The 24,262-nt window shown below is 39.3% G+C and overlaps 1 protein-coding gene across 5 annotated transcripts in view; it reads left to right on the forward strand.

Moving 5' to 3' along the window:
* The window catches only part of ZNF280C (zinc finger protein 280C), an 89,432-nt gene extending 66,389 nt beyond the window's left edge, over nt 1-23,043 (forward strand). For 4 of the 5 annotated variants that reach the window (XM_060182792.1, XM_016190215.2, XM_016190217.2 and 1 more), the window contains 9 exons: nt 992-1,092; nt 2,180-2,326; nt 8,648-8,779; nt 14,561-15,123; nt 15,522-15,662; nt 18,915-18,977; nt 21,738-21,856; nt 21,994-22,027; nt 22,193-23,043. In XM_060182792.1, the coding sequence (XP_060038775.1) occupies nt 992-1,092; nt 2,180-2,326; nt 8,648-8,779; nt 14,561-15,123; nt 15,522-15,662; nt 18,915-18,977; nt 21,738-21,856; nt 21,994-22,027; nt 22,193-22,208 (1,316 nt within the window). In that variant the 3' untranslated portion in view covers nt 22,209-23,043. Of the gene's footprint in view, nt 1-991; nt 1,093-2,179; nt 2,327-8,647; nt 8,780-14,560; nt 15,124-15,521; nt 15,663-18,914; nt 18,978-21,737; nt 21,857-21,959; nt 22,028-22,192 lie in introns of all 5 variants that reach the window. The other variant, XM_016190216.2, reaches the window with a different exon arrangement.
* Nucleotides 23,044-24,262: the final 1,219 nt, after the last annotated feature.

Genomic DNA, 24,262 nt, shown 5'->3' on the forward strand with positions numbered 1-24,262 from the left:
ATATGTGGCACAGTGGATTGAGGCTGAGGCCTCTTGGATGCAAGGAATGCACTCTACCCACTGAGTGACCTCCCTAGTTACCAAAAAAAAAGTTTTGACTTGTGTAAACTTGTCAACAGAAGTACTTGATCAAGTTCTAGTCCCTTTTGTAAATAGAAGTGTCCTTGACATTACTCGTCTTGTGTGTAGTAGGACCTAAGTGTGATTTTTTTTTTTTTTTTGGCCAAGGGCCATTTGGATATTTATAACATCGTTTATAGGCCATGTGAAATGAACACTGAAATGTGATTAGAAATGCTCCTAGAGTGGTCCGGGAGGTGGTGCAGTGGTAAAGCTTTGGACTCTCAAGCATGGGGTCCTGGGTTTGATCCCTGGCAGCACATGTGCCAGAGTGATGCCTGGTTCTTTCTCTTCCTATCTTTCTCATTAATAAAATAAAATAAAATAAAATCTTAAAAAAGAAAGAAAGAAAGAAATGCTCCTAGATTTATTGAATTTTGAATTCTACCTAAAATTGCCTCGGCAGGGCCAGACCAAAAGATTTCCTGAGCTGTACGAAGGCTGAATGTTTCCCACTCCTGTAGTAGAGGATTAAATTAGAAAACTCAGATTCTCTCACTTTCAAATGTGAGATCAATTACCTGGATTCATATTCTAATAAGAACAATAACTGCAGTGATAGTTGAGATCAGAATCTAGTTGGGATTCAATCCCCAGTTCTGCCTCTTACTATAACTGTGAGGTCACAAATCATGTTCCTTCCTGTGCTTCTGGGTTCCTCATCTGAAAAAAAGAGGATAAAGAGAGCAGAACCCTTCCCGGTGTTGGTGTGAGCACTAAGTAAGCTAAAGAAGTCAGGCCCCAGGGTTGCCAGTTGCAGAACCGTCTTCACTGCTGTTACTATTATTATTAGTTGTTGTTGTTATGATGTACAAAATGAATCTTTTCTGTATGCATCTTTAATACGCTGTCATTTTTCCCCCACTTGCAGCTATTTGTAAAATCTGTGAGTTATCATTTGAATCAGAGCATACTCTTTTACAACACATGAAGGACACTCATAAACCCGGTGAAATGCCATATATTTGCCAGGTACACATACCTTTTGACAGTAGGAATTTAATATTCTTTTAAATGAAAAGATATTCGTTGTTCTTTTTTTTTTTTTGTCCAACTGTCTTAGTAAAATTTTTAATTGAAGTTGTTGAGGATGGACTGGATTAAGCCCTTATTGCATAGTTTGATAATACTAGTTAATGCAGTGCCGCCCTGGAGAAAGATAAGCATGCATTTTATTACCTTACAGGGGAGTACATAGGTATGTCAGAGAACTAAGGAAATGGTGTCAGTTATGGTGAATTTGACCTAATGCTTAGGGGATGGTATTTTTCCAGAATCTGAAATGACTACCAGTAAGATACCAGGTAGTGATAAACTCCTCCTGGCATAGAAAGGTTGCTATTTCCAAGAGAACATTCCATTTTATGTAACAGGAAACCGTTATAAGAAGGGGGTGATAGAGTTTAAAAAAATCTGAAAGTAGATCTGAAAATAAGATGTAAATCTAGTTTGAAGGATAACTTTTCCATCTCAAGCGTTACCTTTATTCCTTGCAGTATTTTAAGATGCTTTATTCGTTTTAAAAAACGTTTTGTTTTATTTTAATGAGTGAGCTACAGAGAGAAAGACAGAAAAATACCAGATGACTGCTCAGCTCTGGTTTATGGTGGTGCTGAGGACTGGGTGTGGGAGCATACAACCTCAGGCATGAAAGTCTTATGCATAACCATTACGCTGTCTCCCCAGCCCCTTTATTTATTTATTTATTTTGGATTGAGATAAATTGAGAGGGAAAGGGAAAATAGACACCTGCAGCACTGTTTGGCTGCTTATGAAGCTTCTTCCTCCCTGCAGGTAGGGACTGGGGTCTTTATCTGGGGTCCTTGTACACTGTAATGTGGTTACTCTACTAGGTACACCACGCGGCGGTGTGCCCCCCCCCCCCGCAGTAATTCAAAGATTACCGTATTATTTCAGATTCTTGGTTGTTGAGGCAACAAGTTTGAAATAGTAGTACATCCTGTTTCTCTAAAATTACTCTACATTGCTCCTTCGATATAATTGCATTATTGGTTATTAAATTTTAAGTTAAACTGAACCCTTTTTTTTGCATTTCCAGGTTTGCCAGTTTAGATCATCAACATTTTCTGATGTTGAAAATCACTTCAGAGCTTGCCACGAAAACACTAAGAACTTGCTATGTCCATTTTGCCTCAAAGTTAGCAGAATGGCAACTCCCTACATGAACCATTACATGAAACATCAGGTGAGATTTTAAGTTCTTATTTGTTCATTTGACCTTATTTATAGTAAGTCATCCCTTAATGTCATTGGTAGGTCGGTGAATATTGTAACTTTTAAGCAACTCAACATAGGTGAAATCAATTTTATCACAGGCTGACTGGTATAAATAAAACTCAAGTCTCTATGGCATATTTATGACCACAGAAACATCAACAGAGTTCTAAATAAAGACCCCCCCCCACTTCTAATCAATCTCCCTCCCTCCCTTTCTTTCTTCCCTCCCTTTCTTTCTTGCCACTTGGTGCTGGCACTATGAATCCACTACTTCTGGAGGCCATTTTTTATTTGACAGGGCAAAGAGAAATTGAGAGGAAAGGGGAGATAAAAAGGGAGAGAGAAAGATAGACACCTGCTCATAAGCATCCTCCCTGAAGGTGGGAAACAGGGACTCTAACCTGGGTCTTTAATTTTTTTAATTTCTTTATTTATTGGATAGAGATAGCCAGAAATCGAGAGGATAGAGGAGATAGGGAGAGAGAAAGAGAGATACCTCCAGCACTGCTTCACCACTTGTAAAGCTTTTCCCCTGCAGGTGGGCATCCAGGGTTCAAATCCATGTTCGTGCACACTGTAACATATGAGCAACCAGGGGCACCACCACCTGGCCCCATATTTCTTTCTTTTTCTTAATTTTGCCTTTTGTTGATCGTTGTCGTTACTTTTATTGTTGTTGGCGCTGCCGTTGTTGTTGGATAGGACAGAGAGAAATGGAGAGAGGAGGGGAAGATGAAGATGGGGGTGGGAGAGAAAGATAAGACACCTGCAGACCTGCTTCACCACTCGTGAAGCAAACCACCACCTCACCCCACCCCGTGCAGGTGGGGAGCCGGTACCTCAAACTGGGATCCTTATGCCGGTCCTTGCAGTTTGCACCATGTGCACTTAACCCACTGTGCTACCGCCCAGCCCTCCATATTTCTTTTTCTTTTCTTTTATTACCACCAAGATTATGGGTGGGGCTGTATAGAGGGGAGGGGGAAAGAGAAAGACACCTGCAGACCTGCTTCACTGCTCGTGAAGCTTCATCTTACAGATGGGAGCTGGAACTCAAACTCAGGTCTTCGTGCATGGTATTAAGTGCACTTAACTGGGTGCTCCACCCCCAGAGCTCTCATCATTCTATTTTTTTCCCCAACTCATATCCGCACCAGGGTTGCCCCAAGCCTATTCTGATAGCTCAGGACATAAGGTGGCATGCAATCCTGGGTATGCCATAAATCCATCAAAGGATACACACTTACTCACACTGGACAGTTAGATATGCCAGTTAAACACACACACACATAAAAGGTGGCATGCAATCCTGGGTATGCCATAAATCCATCAAAAGATACACACATGCTCGATGGCCTTGAAAAGTTCCTTCTCGAATGATGTCATCATTGGTATATAGTGAGTAAATTAGTTAATTACTCACTACATTACTCACACTGGAAAATTAGATATGCCAGTTAAACACACACACACACACACACACACACACACACACACACACACACACACACACACATATCTTTGGGATATGGGAGGGAACCAGACCATCTGGAGAAAACCCACGCAGACATGGGGAGAACACTCAGACTGTACACAGGCACTGGGCCCAGAATTTTTGTCATCAATGTTTTGCTGAAACCACATTTTTCAAGGACCTGCTTCAAAGGAAGCTTCAAATATCCGGTTAGGTCAGTTTTGGTAGAATGGCAAGTTGTTCAAAATGACACAATTTCTAATTTTATTTGTGAAACTTTCCCTTATTTTCCCTGTTTCTTAGTGATAAAATTGATGAATAGTGGAAATTTTGAGGGATGAGTAGAAATAAGAGCTATAGAGTGGGAGGGTGCAGGGAGAGAGAAAAGTTGAGTTTAGGTTGTATATTGTTGGGTCTGAGTGGCGAAAAAGGGAATAATTTTGAAGATAGTTATTGAACTTTATTTCTACTTTTAAAAAAAAAAATTAATTATTATTTATTTGTTTTCCCTTTTGTTGCCCTTGTTGTTTTTTATTGTTGTTGTTATTGATGTCGTTGTTAGATAGGACAGAGAGAAATGGAGAGAGGAGGGGAAGACAGAGAAGGGGAGAGAAAGTTAGACACCTGCAGACCTGCTTCACCGCAGGTCTGGTTCTTTCTCTCTCTTCTCCTATCTTTCTCATTAATAAATAAATAAAATCTTTTTTAAAAAAAGAAAGAGATTTAATAACCTATTTGATAGAACAGAGAGAAATTAAGAGGGAGGGGAGATAGAATGGGAGAGATGGAGAGACACACCTGCATCAAAGCTTCACCACTTGTGAAGCTTTCACCTTGCAGGTGGAGACCAAGGACTTGAACCTGGATCCTTGAGCACTATAATGCTTGAGCACTTAACCAGGTGCGCCACCACCACCCAGCCCCATAAGATATTTTTAATGAGAGAGACCGACTGACCAGAACGCTGCTTAGCTCTGGCTGCTGGTGATTCTGGAGATTGAACCTGCGGCCACAAAGGCTCCAACAGGAGAGTCTTTTGGCAGAACCATTATGCTGTCTCCCCAATCCCCTGTTCCCTTAAATTCTCATGTTATACTTCTGGCTCTTAACACAATTAGAACATTTTCTGTTGGGGTTGAAAACTTTGGTAAAATATCTATAGTGAGCCAACTCTTGAATGTTTGAAATAACCATGCATGACACATTTGCCAAAATCAGAAGTCTGAACTTTCTGCATCTTACTATGTGATCAAGTTTTGTCTCCTCGCTGATAAGCTCATTGAATTTTCCTAGTCTCTATCAAGGCCAATTTATTCAGCACTGGTACTAACATAGCGTTCAGTTCCAGTTGTTAGATAAGCATAAAATTAACTTGTTATGGGACCGGGTGGTGGCACACTTGGTTGAGCATACATATGAACGTGCGCAAGGACCCAGGTTTGAGCTCCCAGTCCCCACCTGCAGGAGGAAAGCTTTGCGAGTGGTGAAGCAATGTTGCAAGTGTCTCTCTGTCTCTCCCTATCACCCCCTTCCCTCTAGATTTTTGGCTGTCTCTATCGTATAAATAAAATAAAGATAACAAAAAAGTTTTTTTTAATAATTAACTTGTTACTAGAAAAAATCATAAAGATAGATACTCAAATATATTCAGGCTCTTCTATACTAAGTCTGGAATGGTAGTTAGCAATATGATTATTTGATTTATACTGGTATGTCACTTTGCCCTTTAGAATCTCTGGCAAAAATCTTTCTGTCCTAGAATCTCCTGAAAAGTATTTATTTTGTCAGATGTTAACATAGGTGTGCTGCTCTAAAATTTTCTTGAAATAAGAAATTCTACAAAAGACTAAATTTTATTTTTTTAAATTTGTTGTATTCTTTTTATTTTATTTATTGGATAGAGACAGCCAGAAATCTCGAGGGAAGGGGATGATAGAGAGGGAGAGACACACACAATGGCCCAGGAGGTAGTGCAGTGGATAAAGCACTGACTCTAAAGCATGAGGTCCCGATTTCAATACCTGGCAACACATGTACCAGAATGATGTCTGGTTCTTTCTCTCTCTGCTGTCATTTCTCATAGATAAACAAAATCTAAAAAAGAGGAGAGACAGAGAGACACCTGCAACATTGCTTCACTACTCGCAAAGCTTTCCTCCCGCAGGTGAGAACTGGGGGCTCGAACCCGGGTCCTTGTGCATTGTCACATGTGCGCTCAACCAGGTGCACCAACAGCTAGCCGGTCAGAAAAAGACTAAATTTTCAAAGTTAATATTTTTTGTTTAAAAATGTAACTTTTCACAGCTTTCAGTATGCTTAAAAATCATAAAGGCTCTAAGCAAATGAAATTGTATATCGAGTTCCCAAAATTTATTTGACCAACTAATTGTATTTGCCCAATACCTATTAACATCCCTTGAGGAATAACGTTTGGGAATCACCAGCTTAGTGTTCTCTATTCTGTCTTTTAGCCCTTTTATTTTGAAACCACAATAATAACTACAACCACAATAAAAAAAATAACAAGGGCAACAAAAGGGAAAATAAGTAAATATAATTTTTTTAAAAATTGAGTAGCTTTTAACTATTTATAGTATGAGAAGTAGTGATAAACAAAAACAAAAACCTAGGCTTTTAAATCCAAGAGAACTTCCATGGAAAATGAACAAAGCACTTCGTAGCTGTTGCTCAGTTAGCTACTGGGGGGTTGATTGAATGTATACTAACACAGTCCTATGGGGAGGTGGCTCTTGGGGATTGGTGCCCAGTGTTTTCCATACACCACCCAAAACATTTGTCCTTCATTAATTCTGCTCTGGATCCTCCCACTATAGTAAATTATAACTTGGAGCATAACAACTTCTAGGTCCCATGAGTGCTTCTACTGAATCACCAGACCTGAGAGTAATCAGTAGTTTTAGATGCCCAATTTACTCTTGGAAATTTTGGAGTACCTGAAAGGTGTCGAGTTAGCAGTCAGTAGAGAGGAGAGACTGTTAGTACAAGGATAATCCTCAGGAGTCCTTCAGATTATTTGCAACTTATATACTTATTATTAAAAAAACGACCCTCAGATACTATAGCTGAACAAAGTCATATGCATATAGTTAAGATATTAGTGCAATTTTAGACAAGAATTGTTTTATCTGTGACTCATTATTTTCCAAGGCTTTGATTGTAACCTCCTAAAAAGAATATATTACTATATCTTGCATGATTTCAAAGCTATCGATACTGTTTGTCCAACTTAAAAGTAAGTGTGAAGGGTGTTCTTGTTAGATGTTTGTAGTAGCGAGCACTTAGCACTGGCTGTATGATAGTCAGTGGTGGCTTTTACTTGCAGTACCTTGTTTAATCCTCACAACCACCACAAAAAGTAGGTATATGGTCATTTCCATTCCATGGGTAAAGAAAGTTTTATGGGGGGCCAGGATATGGCGCACCTGGTTGAGCACACATGTTAGAATGTGCAAGAACCCAGGTTCAAGCCCCCAGTCCCCACCTGCAGGGGGAAAGCTTTGCGAGTGGTGAAGCAGGGCTGCAGGTGTCTCCCTCTCTATCCCCCCCTTCCCTCTTGATTTCTGACTGTCTCTATCCAATAAATAAATAAAAGTTAAAATTTTTTGAAAAAAGAAAAGAAAGGTTTATGAAAAGTAACTTAGTAGAGTATCACATTCCTTATTAAGTGGCAGAGGCAAAATTAGTGTAGAGTCCAAGCTCTAGCACAGTCATGGAGAGCTATAGAATGCTTGAGTCCACCGAGGAGAATAGCAGATTAACGTCTTCCATTTCAGCACTCTGGGCAAATGTTCATGGAGAACTAGTTAAAGTGTGTCTACTTCTCATGTGCTCTCTGTCAGACTCCTGTTACCCTGACCCATTCATTTAACAAATATTTATTAAAAGCCAAGGACTATTTCACAGATGTGAACAAAGCAGTTTCTGCCCTCTAGGAAAAGGCGTGTTTGGATGTATAGATGTGTCTTATACCATGGAAGGAAATAAAGAACTTAGGGAGGTCAAAGTAATTGGCATTTTTTTCATGTTGGATGGCTGATAATACCATTCCTGTAGCATAAATTTTCTTGCCAGTGTCTGGTTAAATGTGTTTGGTTATAGAAAGTTCAGTGTTCAGAGTCGGGTGGTAGCGCAGCAGGTTAAGCACAGGTGGCTCAAAGCGCAAGGACTGGCATAAGGATCCTGGTTCGAGCCTCCGGCTCCCCACCTGCAGGGGAGTCGCTTTATAAGTGGTGAAGCAGGTCTGCAGGTGTCTATCTTTCTCTCCCCCTCTGTCTTCCCTTCCTCTCTCCATTTCTCTCTCTGTCCTCTCCAGCAACAACGACATCAATCATAACTACAACAATAAAACAACAAGGGCAACAAACGGGTCTAAATAATAAATATTTAAGAAAAAAAAAAAGAAAGTTCAGTGTATTCTGCCAACTTGTGTAACAAATTAAAGCAACATAGGTTAACAAACTGCCTTTTTTCAAGGATAAAAATACAGCATAACTCATTGTCAATAGTATGTGCTGTAAAATTATAACTTGAAAAGCATTTATACTGCTTTTGGAGTAGGACTTATCCTGCTGTCCATCAGTATGATTCTCCTATTGATTTCCTATGTGGTAACCAATGCTTTTGAAACCCAAATCATAATGCAAGAAGTGCTTTCTTAAACTGAAATAACATGTTGTTATTATTGACGATGGTAAAATACTGGTTTTGAAATTACTCAATTATTAGAATAAAGAGCAGTTTCACACCTTGGGCTTTGTGTTGGTAGAAATTATTTTAAATGTGATTTGTCAACAGAAAAAAGGAATTCATCGTTGCACAAAATGCAGACTACAATTTTTGACTTGCAAGGAGAAAACGGATCATAAGGCCCAGCACCGGACATTTATAAAACCTAAGGAGCTAGAAGGATTGCCTCCTGGTACAAAGGTGAGTTTCAGTTATTATATGTTAGCATCTTGTTTGGTAATGGAAATAAATTTCTGCCTAGTCTTGTCTATTTATTAAGGTATTAAACATTCCCTTCTGGCTATCCTTAAGATTTACATTTTGGGCTTTGTCACTCATTCTTAGAAAGAAACATATCCACCCACTGATTTATTTTATTTTTTTATTTACTTATTTTACCAGGGCACTGATTAACTCTGGTTTATGGTTGTGCTGGGCACTGAACCTGAGACCTTTTGTGTCTCAGGCATGAAAGTCTTTTTGCAGAACTATTATGCTACCTCCCTTCCCCATTGATTCTCGAGTCAGTTAGGTGCTATCTTGGAACACATTCTTTGGAATTGGGTGTAACTAGCTTAACTATGCACTTAGTCAGTGAGTTGTTTCAATAGTCTTTCAGCTGTTTCCTAGCTATTCTAGTTAGTGGCACATGTCTACTTCAGCTGCTAGCCTATAAAGTCAGGGATCCTGTCTAATGCATTTCGTCAGCATCTGTCAAAGTGCCTTAAATGCCATAGTTTGCCAATTCCCTGCGCAAGTTGATTTTGTGGAGTGTATTCTCAGAGAAGCCAATTCTACTGTTGGATAGTATTGCTGTTTGAAGTGAGCAAACACATCCAACTACAAACTTGAACTAATAGGAAAGAAAAAAAAAACAGAGCTTCTCTCTGATACATGGGATGACAGAGATCAAACTCAGGACTTCATGCTTGAGAGTCCAATACCCTATCCATTGTGTCACCTGCCAGGCAAGTTCTCTGACTTTTTTTTAGTTATTATTTAGAATCAAATCTTCACTATTTGCTTTAGTGGAAGAATGCATAATTCAAAGTGAATACTTCCCCAAACATCTACATTTATCTTTGAGCATTTATAATGTATTATACACCTGCTACTAAAATAATACAGAGCAACCTGGAGCCTGTAGTAACCTAATGAGATAGATCAGGTGGTTTTTCCTTTTTTTTTTTTTTTTTGGAAGAAGATAGATCCCACTCAACTATATGGCCTTGGTCCCTGAGTAGTTATTCTTCCCATAAAATAGATGTGGAGGATTGCAGAAATAAATTATTTAAAGTCACGTGGCAAAGCAGAGGCAGGATTGAGATTCAGCCATGGAGCTTTTGATTAGAGCAAGCAGAGAGGCTGGTTGGTGTTGCACCAGGAATGTGAGGACCGAAGGTCAAGTCTCCACTTGCAGGAGGAAAGCAGTGAAGCAGTACTGCAGGTGTTTCATTGAGAAGTTATTGATGGGGGCCGGGTGGTAGCACACCTGGTTGAGCACACATGTCACAATGCACAAGGACCCAGTTTCAAGCCCCTGGTCCCCACCTGCAGGGTAAAGCTTTGCGAGTGGTGAGGCAGGGCTGCTCTGTCTATCTCCCTCTCTGTCTCCCCCATCCTCTCAATTTGTGGCAGTCTCTATCCAATAAATAAGTAAAATTTTTAAAAAGAAGTTATGGGAGTTGGGCGGTAGCGCTGCGCTTTTAAGCGCATGTGGCACCAAGTGCAAGGACCGGCTTAAGGATCCCAGTTCGAGCTCCCGGCTCCCCACCTGCGGAGGTGGGGGAGTCGCTTCACAAGCAGTGAAGCAGGTCTGCAGGTGTCTATCTTTCTCTCCCCTTCTCTGTCTTTCCCATTTTTCTCCATTTCTCTCTGTCCCATCTAAGAACGATGACATCAATAACAACAACATTAGTAACTACAACAATAAAAACAACAAGGGCAACAAAAGGGAAAATAAATAAATATTAAAAAATAAAAATAAAGTTTAAAAGTTATTGAGGCATCACTGTGTAATATTAAGACATGCCAACATTATTTCCCCGATAAAGTGATTTAAAAAAAAAAAACATGGTCTAATGGCAGTTTGAAAATCACAAATGTTATATTCTAGCTCCCTTTGAAGAAATTCTGAATATTATTAGTTCTCTGTGCTGTGTGATGAATTGATACAACCTTCACAATAACGTTTGGATCCATAAACTCTCCCAGGGAGAGCAAGTCATTTTTCCTCTAAAACTACTTTATAGTTTCCAAAGAGAAATGTAGGCTGTTCATTCTAGAATTAGTATTTCATCTTTGGGATTTAAAACATTGTTAAGGATTTATATATTGGGGGGGGGGGCAGCAGAGACAGGGAGGAAGTATCAGAGCACCTACTCTAGCATGTGTAGTAACAAAACTCGAAGCTGGACAGAACGTAAGATGTAATTCACGCACTATACAATTCCACCTATTTAAAGTAGAACATTCAGTGGTTTTCCGGATATTAGCAAATACGTGAACAACCTTACAGTTTATTTTAGAACCTTTTTGTCTCCCTCACCCAAAGAAACCTCACATTCACTAACAGCCACTCCATTTCCCCTTTGCCAGCTCCAGGCAAGCTTTAATCTATTTTCTGACCCTGTGGGTTATCCTGTTCTGAGCACTTCATTTAAACAGCCACTCACTGTGGTCTTTTATGACTGACTCCTTGCATTAACATGTTTCTCAGGCTCACTCACACTGTCACTTGCATCAGCATTTCTTTTTTCTTTTTCTTTTTCTTTTTTTTTTTTTTTTTGTCTCCAGGTTATTGCTGGGGCTTGGTGCCTGCACTAAAATCCACTGCTCCTGTGGCTATTTTTTTTTTCTCTCGATTTTTTGGATGGAACAGAGAGAAATTGAGAGGGGAGAGGAAGATAGAGAGAGAAAGATAGACACCTGCAGACCTGCTTCACCACTTATAAAGCGACTCCCCTGCATTTAGGGAGCCAGGGGCTCGAACAGAGATCCTTGTGTGGATCCTTAGGCTTCGAACTATGCACCACCCAGGCCCTCATTCTTTCTTTTCTTTTTTTTTTTTTTTATGGCAAAACAGTCTCCTAATGTCTAGATCTGATATTATTCGTCCACTTGTCAAGTGATGAGTATTGGAATGGTTTCCACTTTTGACTATTATGAATAATGCTACTATGAAATATCACCTAAGAAATGTGGCACGTTTGGTTCCAGAACACCATAATGAAGAGAATGCCATGGGACTGAGTGGTGGCGCACATGTTACAGTGCGCAAGGACCTGTGTTTTAGCCCCCCCAGTCCCCACTTGCAGGGGGAAAGCTTTGCTAGTGGTGAAGCAAGCCTTCAGGTGTCTCTCTGTCTCTCTATCTCCCCCTTCCCTCTCGATTTCTGACTGTCTGTCTAATAAAGATTAAAAAATTTAAAAAGAGAGAATGTCTCAATAAAGCAAGTTGCACAAGTTTAGGGCTTAACCCGCACATATAAAAAGTTATATTTAGAGTCCAGGAGATAGCTCACTTGGTAGAACTTGTACCTCGTCACGTGTGAGACTTTGGGTTTAAGCTCTGTTTCTGTAAATAGTGAAGTATCTCTTCTCCCTTACCCATCCCCCTGCCAATCTTTATTCTCCCTCCTTCTATAAACAAAAGAATATTTAAAAATTAGACAAAGGAGATGACTCAGTCATTTTCCACACATTGAGTTCATTCCCGGGTGCTACATTAAAAAAAAAAAAAGCTACAGGAGTTGGGCGGTAGCGCAGTGGGTTAAGCGCATGTGGCACGAAGGACTGGAGTAAGGATCCCGGTTCGAGCCCCCGGCTCCCCACCTGCAGGGGAGTCGCTTCACAGGCACTCCCCCTCTCTGTCTTCCCCTCCTCTCTCCATTTCTCTCTATCCTATCCAGCAACGACATCAATAACAACAATAATAACTACAACAACAATGAAAAACCACAAGAGCAACAAAAGGGAAAATAAATAAATATTTTAAAAAGCTACATGTCGCTATATTATAGTCTGTTAGGTGTATAAGACCATTATCTAAGAATAATATCTAAACTTCAAAATTAATAAATTACTTTGAAAAAAGTGCTGACCCTCCAGCAATTTGTAGTCTTTTTAATTGGTGGAGGGCTACAACAATAGTATCAATGGCCATTGAACAATAAAAAAACTTGAAGTCTGGCAAGAATTTCCAAAACATCAGGCAAAATACAAGCACATGCTATTAGGAAAATGGTGACAATAGATTTGCTCAATTGGGGGGGGTGAAGTTAATTTGTTTTGCTTTAAACACACAATATCTACAAGGTGCAATAAAGTGAACCACAGTAACACAGCGGATGTCCAAGCGAGGTTTTTTTTTCCCTTACCCCCCCATGTAAGGTTTTATGTGAACAGTAGCCCTTTCTTCTTTCCTCCCTCTCTCTTTTCCTTTCTTTAAGTTTCTCTCTGTGGCTTCACTGTTCTAAGGCCAACTTTTTCTGATTGGGGGCAGAGAGAAACCCAAACATGCCCCAGTGCGCTCTAAGCTGAGTCTTGCTCATTCCAGAGCAGATGCCTGCCCAGGTGAGCTGTCTCCCTGGCTCTTGTGGGAACATAGCTTTTCATTTCCCTTGAGTGAAATCGCTAGAAGTGAAACACCTGAAAATGGAATTGTTGGGTTACACAGTAGCTCTTCATTGAGCTTTTTGAAGAGCTGCCCAAATTTTCTAAAGCTACTCCACCAGCACCAAAGGTCCACGGTTCAATACCTAGCACCACCATGAGCCAGACTTGAACAGTGCTCTGGTTAAATATATAAATAAATTTTTTAAAATTAAATATTTTATTTATTTATTATTGGATATAAACAGAGGGGAATGCAGCCCTGCTTCATCACTGGTTAAGCTCCTCCACCTGTAGGTGGGGCCCAGGGGCTTGAACCTGGGTCCTTGCACGCTGTACTGTGAGCACTTAACCAGGTGCATCACCACCTGGCTGCATAAACCAATTTTTTAAAAGAGGTAAGCCAGGCATTGGCACACTTTACCGTGTAGAAGGACTTGGGTCCAAGCCCTCGATACCCACCTCAATGAGGAAGCTTCTCGAACTATGAAGCAATGGTGCAGGCGCTGTCTCTTCCATCTCCCCTTCTCTCAATTTCTCTTTTGTCTCTATCCAAAATAAAGAAATAAGAATTTTTTAAAGTTATTTAAAAATATATTTGATGGGAGTCAGGCAGTAGCGCAGCTGGTTAAGCGCATGTGGCGTGAAGTGCAAGGACCGGCATAAGTGCCCAGGTTCCAGGCCCCAATTCCCCACTTGCAGAGGAGTCGCTTCACAGGAGGTGAGGCAGGTCTGCAGGTGTCTATCTTTCTCTCCCCTTCTCTATCTTCCCTTCCTCTCTCCATTTCTTTCTGTCCTATCCAACAATGACGAGATCAATAACAACAACAGTAATAACTACAATAAAAAAACAAGGGCAACAAAAGGGAATAAATAAATTAAATTTAAAAATATTTGACTATTTTACAAAACTCCTTCACAATTGCTGAGCTGATTTTTGTATGTAGTATGAAGTAAGGGCTCAAATTCATTCTTTCACATGGGGATATTTTATCCCAGCATCATTTCCTAAGATTATTCTTTCCTGCACCGGAAACCTTTGGCACCATTTTGAAAACCCAGCCAACCCAATGTGAAGGCTTTCGGCGATCTCTTTAATATTAGTGTGATAATTAATTTTCAAATATATATATTGCCTGGGTCAGACAGTGGTGTACCCCGTTGAGTGCACATGTTACATTTTGCACAGATCTGGGGTCAAGCCCTCAGTCCCAGCCTGCAGAGGGGAAGCTTTGAGAGTGGTGAAGCAGTGTTGCAGGTGTCTCTTCTTCCTTTCTACCTCTTCTTCCCTCTCAACTTATTTCTGTCTCTATCCAATCATTGAATAAACAGATTTTTAAATTAATATATATTGATTTTATCTTTATAGGTTACTATTCGCGCTTCAATTGGATCTGTTCATTCAAGACAATCAAGTGCATCTTGTAGTGTCCCAAGTACTTCTTCTCTTCAAGTCTTACCTCCAAAATCCAAAAGTACAACTACTAAAAGTCCCATAAAATCGAAGGCAGGCAAATCTGGTGCAGGCAAATCCGGCACAGGCGGATCCGGCACAGGCAGAGCTGGTGCCGGGAGATCTAACATAGGCAAATCGAGTGCAAGGAGATCCAGTGCCAGCAAATCCAGCACAGCCAAAGCTAAGGTAGTCAGAGCTAAGGCCGTCAAAGCCAAGGCCGTTAAAGCTAAGGCTGTCAAAGCCAAGGCCATCAAAGCCAAGGCCATCAAAACTAAGGTAGACAAATCTACTGCAGGCAAATATAAGACAACCAAGCCGCAGACAAGTAAGCCTTGTGCATCTACATCCACTGTAAGTAAAACTAAAGCCACTAAAGGAGGCAGAAGTACTTACAAACGCAAAACGAAAACTTCTAACAAGCAAAAGAAACAACACAACAGAATGAATAAAATCAGTGTCGCTCTGAAGAAATTAAGGTAAGAGTTTTGGCCTCTGGTATACAGTACTTATTTAATCCTTAATGTTGAGTTTATATTTTAATATAATTCAATTATTAACTAATACGATTATTATAGACCTCCCTTACACATTAGCATGATAAGCAAACAATAGAAAGGTACTTTTTGGAACAGCTTTGCAGTACTTGAGTTATTATTGATTCTGTTGTCATCTATTACACTAATTTATATTTTGTATGTATATTTTGTGGTACTTGAGTTCTTTGCATTTATTGTAGCTCATAGTCCCTAGGAAGAATATAAAAGTATGTCTCTAGGGTAGTTACTTTAAGTATGTTGGCTGTAGTTAATAAGGCTTTCCCTTACTACTTTTGTTTAAACATAGTATTTTTACCCCTTTTGCCAATCTCCATAAGGTGTCGTCGTGGAATTCATAAATGCATTGAATGTCATACCAAAATCAAGGACTTTGCAAGCCACTTTTCAGTGTATACCCACTGCAATTTCTGCAAATATCACACTAACTGTAACAAAGCTTTTATGAATCATATGATGAGGTGAGTCAGACATACTCTCGGTTAAAGTTGCTGTTCAGCACATTTGGTTTTTGAAAAGAATGATGTCCTGTTAAAAGTTTATCACATCGAGGAACTGGGAGGCTCTGGCAAGGAAGAACTGCTAGTATATTACGCAGTACTGTTTGTTTTTGGACGCACAATTACCCCTGAATTATGTGAACAGACTAACGGCATTAGGGACATTTCTAAGTCCTTTGTAAATTGGTTATTTTAACCACTAACTTTTTAAATTTTTTATTTTTATTTTGTTATTGCCACAAAGGTTATCTCTAGGGCTTGGTATTTGCATAACAAATCCACTGCTCCCAGTGCCCCCCCTTTTTTAAAATTAGAAATTGAAGGGGTAATTGAGGGAGAAGCAAAGAGAGACACTTGGCAGACCTGCTTCACCACTCGTGAAGCTCCCCCAGGTCCTCAGGCATCATAGCATGTTTGCTTTAACCTGGCTCCCAGACATAAACTCTTAAATAATTTTAAGACATTTATCACACAAGATTGTGTAACCTCATGAATGCCATTCTCTTCAAAGCAGTCACTCTGAGTGACTCCAGACTTGTCTAAGATACTAGAAACACTGTTGACTGTGACTTGAATACCTGCACTCTGGCATGGGTACGCTCTTTCTCTCTTTCCTTCCTGTCCTCTCTTCTCTTTCATCCATCTCTCAGTCCAACCTTCACATCCGTCTCTATATTCATTCAGTGACGTTTGAATTGAGAGAATATATGGCTAGTCCAGTTGTAATGCCACTGCTGTAGTTCTTGTATACATTAATTCCATTTACAATTATTTGAGCATCTATCATGTATATTTTTCTTTCTTTCAAAGCCCCTTTAGTAAGGAAACTACTAATTTACAATTGCTGTTTTTACTAGGGTACAGTTCCACAACTTTTGAGATAAATGTCTGCACACCTCACCTCCCACCAAATTGTCACTTTGTCCCCGACCCTTTCAACCCCCTCTCACCTCCCCTCTTTGGACTTGTTAGGTCTGCTGAAGTAGAACACAGTTTATTGGTGTTTCACCTTTTCCCCTTGCTTAATTAGTTTCTTAAGTCCCGCCTATGAGTGAGATTATCTGGTATCTGTCCACCTTCTGGCTCATTTCACTTAGCATGATTACCTCCAGTTCCATCTGTGCTGTAGCAAAAGATGTCATTTTACAGCTGAGTAGTATTCCATCCAGTAACACATGAGTGGATAGGAAATTTGTGGTGTATGTACAGTAGAATACTACTGTGTACTCTTAGACGAGAGAAAGACTTCAGAACCCATATAGCATTCATGTGGACTGCTGTAGGAGCTTGTTTTGTTTCTTCGAAATAGATTTCTTTTTATGGAGACAAAATTTGTGTAGCTCTAAAAATGCCAAGTTGATTACTTGAGTTGTGGTAGTTACATTTGCTGTCAGAAATAAGTCCAACTCAGTAATAGTTCTTTTCTTACAGAACACAAGATCTCTGTGTTACTATCTGGACTTAGTACTTGACTTCTTTGTCTATGGCCTTAATACTTGACTCACTTATGTTTTCCCCCCTTGGTGATCATGGTTTTGGTTGTATGTTTTTGCCCCCAAAGCTATCTCTGAGGCTATGTTCCTACATGACTCTACCGCTCCCATAGGCCATTTTCCCCCCAGTAGATAATTGGATGAGAGATAGAGACACCATAACTTCACTGCTAATGAAACTTCCCCTGTGCAGGTTCTCCTAAGTGGTGGCCTGGGACTCAAACCCGGGTCTTCACACATGGTAACATGTATTTTCTACTAGATGCTTTACCTGCTGGCCTCCAGTCATGGCGTATCTTTAATGTCAATATTTATTTATTTACTTACTTACTGACAGGACAGAGAGAAAATTTTAAATTAGAAACTGAAGGGGTAATTGAGGAAGAAACAAAGAGAGGCACTTGCAGGCCTGCTTCACCACTCGTGAAGCTCCCCCACTGCAGGTGAGGAGCGGCACCTAGAACCCAGGTCCTCCGGCTCAACCTGGCCCCCCAAACATAAACTCTTAAATAATTTTAAGACATTTATCATGCAGGGTCTTGTAACCACCTGCTTAGCTTCCGGACCAGGCATGCATAGCCTGAGTGCCTTATTCCCCGTCCATACTTACTCTAACCAGGTACCAGACCCCCCACCCCACCCCACCCCACCCCCATAAATTTGAAGTATTTTCCCTGATGTATAAGTTGTCCCATATTCAATATTGATACTATGGCTTTTCCTTATTTGCTGTTCTTGAGATGCCCCTCATTAAATGCCCCTCATTAATTGTGTTTTATCTTCTTGAGAGAGGAGTTCCTGGTTTTCACCATGGTACCTATTATAAGACTGTTTTCTTGAAATCATAGCTCACTAGAATCTCCCTTTTCCCTGCCACTGCTAACAGTGACCTGCTAAGATAAGAGCAATCATTTGCCTCGTGTGCTCACACTTGTTTGCTATTCATAACAATGTCAAGCAAATGCATTATTGGCAAATACTTTCTGTTTTCAGCTGTCAGTCATCTAAGAAGATTCTCAGGGAAGTATATTGTTAGAAAATAGCACAGGTAAAATGAAATGCAGGACTGGGGTCGAACACACACATTACCATATACCTCCACTTCCCACCTTCACAGGAGGAAACTTCTTGAGCTGTGAAGCAGTGCTGCAAGTGTCTCAGTCTCTCTCTCTCTCTCTCTCTCTCTCTCTCTTATGAAAATGTAAGGGAAAAAATAGGGGGCAGAGCAGTGGCACACCCAGTTAAGCACATGTGTCACCAAGCACAAGGACCTGGGTTCGAGTCTCTGTTCCCCACCTGCAGGAGCGATGCTTCACAGGCAGTGAAACAGCTGGTCTTCAGGTGTCTTTCTGTCTCTCTTCCTTTGTATCCCCCCATTCCTCTCAATTTCTCTCTGTCCTGTCAAATAAAATAGAAAGGGGGGAAAAAAAGGGTGTCGGCGTTCACCCCAGCTATAACCCTGGTGAAAAATAAAAGGGAAAAGGAAAAGACTACTGGGAGCTATGGATTTGTCATGTAAGCATGCAAGCATCAAGACCCAGCCATAACTCTAGTGGCAATAAAGTATTTTAAAAGAAGATGAAGAGCTGACTAATAGAATTCCATAATTTAGATAGTATTTTGTTCATTCAAAAGACAGAAACTAGGCATAGACTTGAAATACAGTCGTGCAATTAGTATGACATGCTGTGTAATAAAGTATCTTTTGTCTCTTGTTCAGCTCTCACAGCGACCATCCAAGTAAACGGTATTATATTTTTAAGAAGCATTCTGGAGCTCTCAGGTAACTAGTTGATCTTCCATTCTCACTACTGAAAATTTGCAGTAATTTTTTAATCTGATTCTGGAGTGCCTAGCATGAAAAATGAAATGACCCCTTCTGGACTTAATAAGCCTCTTTAACCATATTTGAGTATTTAAAATGACGTTAAAAAGTGCCTGGTAACATAACTAACACTTCTTTGTTTTTGATTAATATATAATTCTTAGGGATTTTTTTTATTCTTTTGTTTTTGGAATAAAGGAACATGGTGCGCAATCTTTACTGAGCAGAAGGAATTGTTGAATATTTCTAAAGATTTTTACAATTAACTTTGGTGATACCACACACACTTAGCTCAGATCCACTAAGCATCTTGTTTCCCCCCTCCGTTTTTCTGTATCCATTTGGTTTTGTGTTCCTTTGTTTAATTATTTTGCTCTCCAATTCACTGTTGTTCTAAATGGTTGTATCAAGATATTTTTTAGCACCAGGCTAAAACATAGACTTTGGTATACCAATACTTATTTTGATGATTTGGATGAACAGGAAAGTGGATAAGGGAGGACTGTCTGGGCACCTCTGCATTATTAATTCTGCCTCATTACCACTTCCCAAGACGTCTGAAAACCCAGCTCCCTCACCCCTTGGTTCCCCATTTAAAATTGCTTTCCTAGCCCTGGGTGCAGTACTCTTTATCTGCCTTCCTTGTTTTATTTGTCTTTTTTCATGGTAGTCTTTTTTACTACCCAACATATTGTAAATTTTTGTTTATTCCTTGTGTCTTCTCATTCAAATGTTTGTCCTTCAAATATTTGTCTTTGCCAAGCATTTGTCAGGCATTAAATAGTGCTGGGACATGGTAGGTACTCAACAAATATTTGTTGAGTAAACGAATATATTTGTTGAAAAATGGCATGTGATGATGTTGGAACAGCTGATCAGCAGGGAAAAGTTCAATTCCACTTAAAAATTTATTAACTCTGGGAGTCAGGAGGTAGCGCAGTGGGTTAAGCACACGTGGCATAAAGCACAAGGACTAGCGTAAGGGATCCCGGTTCGAGGCCCCGGCTCCTACCTACAAGGGAGTCACTTCACAAGCGGTGTAGCAGGTCTTTCTCTCCCCCTCTCTGTCTTCCCTTCCTCTCTTCATTTCTCTCTGTCCTATCCAACAATGATGGCATCAATAACAACAACAATAACTACAACAATAAGACATGGACAACCAAAGGGAATAAATAAATATAAAAAAAATTTCTAAAAAATTATTAGTTTTAAAAATTCCAAATGCAGTGTATTAGAAAAGAATATATATATGTGTTGCTACCTTTATTGCATATTTTATAAGAATGTAGAGGGGAGTTACTCTAAAGCTTAGTTTTTTTTTTTTTAAGTTCCTGTTGTCAAGCTCAGTTATATATTCATTCTCAGGTTATTTTTTACTTTCAAGATCTGAGATACTTTTTTAAAAAATATTTTATTTACTTATTAATGGGACACATAGGAGGAAAGAGAAAGAGCCAGACATCACTCTGGTACATGTGCTGCTGAGGATTGAACTCAGGACCTCATGCTTGAGAATCCCTTGCTTTATCCAATGTGCCACCCCCTGGACCACCTGAGATACTGTTTTATTCAACTTGAATAGGTCATAAATTTAAACATAAAATGGGTTGATTTATGTGTATGAGGCTTGGCATACTTTTGATTCTTTCTGAATAATACATCTCGTAATTATTACTTTGTTAAATAAAATGCATTGGGAAGTCAGGCGTAGCGCAGTGGGTTAAGCGCAGGTGGCGCAAAGTGCAAGGGCCGGCATAAGGATCCCTGTTGGAGCAGGGGAGTGGCTTCACAAGCGGTGAAGCAGGTCTGCAGGTGTCTTTCTCTCCCCCTCTCTGTCTTCCCTCCCCTCTCCGTTTCTCTCTGTCCTAACCAACAACGACGACATCAATAACAACAACAATAATAACTACAACAATAAAACAACAAGGGCAAAAAAAAGGAATAAATAAAATAAAATGCACTGATCATCCTTTAGCTGTCATATATGACACAATAAAACAAGAAACGTAAAAGATGTCATTGAGGAAAAAGACAAAAGTCCCAACCATCAGTTAATGTGCAACTTAGGATAAAGTGTGAGCAGACACACTTTGTACCTATGGTGATACTAGGAAATTTGTGATTAATTCGATGAGAATAACTGATTTCTGTGATTAAGATCTCTAAACAAGGGAGTCGGGCTGTAGCGCAGCGGGTTAAGCGCAGGTGGCGCAAAGCACAAGGACCGGCGTAAGGATCCCGGTTCGAACTCCGGCTCCCCACCTGCAGGGGAGTCGCTTCACAGGCGGTGAAGCAGGTCTGCAGGTGTCTCTCTTTCTCTCCTCCTCTCTGTCTTCCCCTCCTCTCTTCATTTCTCTCTGTCCTATCCGACAACGACAACAACAATAATAACTACAACAATAAAACAACAAGGGCAACAAAAGGGAATAAATAAATAAACTAAATATTTAAAAAAATAAGAAAATAAAAAAATAATTAAAAAAAAGATCTCTAAACAAGGTATCAGACTACTCTCTTTGGAAGAAAAAGCACCACTAAAGAAACTATACACAAAGAATAATGAGTGTCACAGTGTGCATGGAGCATGAAGTTTATTTCACTTAATGTCAAGAGTAAAGCCTAAGGGAATAGTAACAAAATCAGGAAAAATAGCTGTACAACTTGTGTGTAGATTTTCCTGGAAGATAAACACCTCTTTCTGTCTCCCCCCCCCCACAGGGGCATCACTCTAGTGTGCCTTAAATGTGATTTCCTCGTTCATTCTTCTGGTTTAGATCTTATGGCAAAACACTTAAGTCAACGTAAAACTCATACTTGCCAAGTTATTGTGGAAAATGGTATGTATCTGTTAACTATGCTACTTTGGATTTCTGATATATTTGTTTTTAAACGTAGTGTTTCTGACTAAATGTGCTATTTTATGTTTATTATTTTTTATAGGTACTGCTTTAAATGATTCTTTTTCTGATTTCAGTTCTTGAAAATAACTCGACTTCCGAAACCACTAAGTAAGTTTTAAATTTTCATTCAGTGCTTTTCTTTCCTTCTTTCTTTTTTCTTTTTTTGGATAGATTTTAGTGCAGTTGTGTTTTTTTAATGCATCACTATGTTTTTTTAATGTGTCACTGATGGTAATGAAAAATATTAAAATGCTTTATTCTTGTTTTTTAAAGCTACTTCTGGAAATAGATTTCCTACTCTGTCGGATCTCGTGCAGCCTGGTGAAAGAAAAATTTGGGGTTTCTTAAGTTCAAACTTCCGAAGTGTTTTCTTAATACAAAGAAAATTTTCCTAAGTTCAAAATGCTGAAGTGTGTTGTCACATGAAGGTGGTTAAACAGCCAGGTTCATGGCACTAGCTCTCGTTACCCAGCTCTTTCCGCTGATCAGATGGCACTAGATTTTGATTCCACCTTATCTTTGTGTCAGGGTAACATCTTGCTATATGCTTCTTTCTCGCTGGTTGGCTTTCTCCAAAAATAACCTGTTGCTGTGGTCTTTTCTTGCTTTGCTGGAAATAGTGTTTTTTCTCTGCTGTACTTGCCTTTAGCATATTGCATTCCAAATGATATGGCTGTTCATCTGTTTTCTTGTCTGTTGTCTTATATTTTTAGTCAGATAGTTGTCTTTTTCCTCCTTGTCTATTGTTACTCTATTTTTCCTATTTTTCAGATGCAGAAGCAACACAAAAAATGTCAAATGGTCAGGGTACTCCTGCTTGGTGTCCCACTTCGATGGACACAGTTGATGCCTGTTCTCTTTCCAGGGAATGTGAATTAATGACTGTGAGACTTCCTCTAGGTTGTGGCCTTAAGAAATCAGATTTTGGGAAGAGTCTCTTATTTCACAACTGGCCTCCCAGATGGCTGATGCTAATTTGGCCAGAAATGACCTCAAGGCCCACCCAATTGAGCACAACTTCTACTAGGGGCTTTGATTCTTGATCTTAATAAGCTTCTGAGTAGATTCTGACCAAGAAAAGCTCATTAAAGCAGTCCTTCAACATCCAAGTTGAAGTTCAATCATTTTGGCTGCTGCCTTTTAATCTTTCTCCTACTCACATGCATGCAGTCTTAAGGAAGATAAAAATTGGTCGTGTAGGGAACCAAGGTTTCTATCGTATTCTTGAAAAACAAAATTTTTACTTACAGTTCCAAAGTCACAGTTATTTGTACTGTTTAAAATTTTTATCCAGTATTAATCCTAGAAGTTTTCAGCGATACTAATATTCAATTTTTTTTAGTTTTAATTTTGTTAGTTTAATTTTGTTATTCTTCACCAAATTTATGTTTGTTTTCTCATGTCTACTTTTATTTCTTCTCTTTAAAACTTTTGTGTTTGTTTTGTTAGAAATCCTTAAAATTCTCTATAATTTCATCAATTGGTACTTTCTTAATTTGGCAGTTATTCAGAACATTAGACCAATGTATGAATTGGCAAAACCCTTCCTACACACCTTAAAACAAGATTTAAAGTTCCATTTCTGTACATCTAATACATGATAACTTCTTAGCCATTAATGTAACTCCCTTGCATAAAGATAATATATTCAAAAAATATTGGGACCAAAAAAAATGCACTTGTTTCTTGCCCATATATATATAGATGTATATTTTTTTTAATTTTGTGTTTGTTTATTTTGGTTACATTGAATATAGATTTGCTGAACAGTTTTGATGTTATTACTTATTTTTTTAATAAAATTTGTATTGTTAAAGTGCCTTGGGAATTATTCACTAAGAAATAACTTCATCTAGAAGTTGTATTGATAGATTTCTCAGCCTGGGAGGTGGCAGAGTGGGCAGAACCCAGGTTCAAACCCGACCCCCACCACATTGGAGGAACCTGAAGTGTGTGTATCTGTTTGTCTCTTTCTCTCCCCCTTAAAAAAAAAAAAAAAACGCATAGCAGCAAAGTCTTGGCAATAATCTAAAATGGTAATAGTGTGGTCCGGGAGGTGGCTCAGTGGCTAAAGCATCGGACTCTCAAGCATGAGGTCCTGAGTTCAACTCCCAGCAGCACATATACCAGGGTGATGCCTGTTTCTTTCTCTCTCCTTCAATGTTTCTCATTAATAAATACATAAAATATTTAAAAAATAAAATGGTAATAGTAATAATAATATAAGTTAAAGTAAAACAATATTTTTTAACAATCACTTCTACATTGCAGATACTCATTGCTTGTTTCTTGCTTTTCTCACCCCCACCCCCCACCAAAACCTTTTGGGGCCTCAGTTATTCA

The sequence above is a fragment of the Erinaceus europaeus genome, chromosome X (assembly GCF_950295315.1).
Source record: "Erinaceus europaeus chromosome X, mEriEur2.1, whole genome shotgun sequence".
Lineage (NCBI taxonomy): Eukaryota > Metazoa > Chordata > Mammalia > Eulipotyphla > Erinaceidae > Erinaceus > Erinaceus europaeus.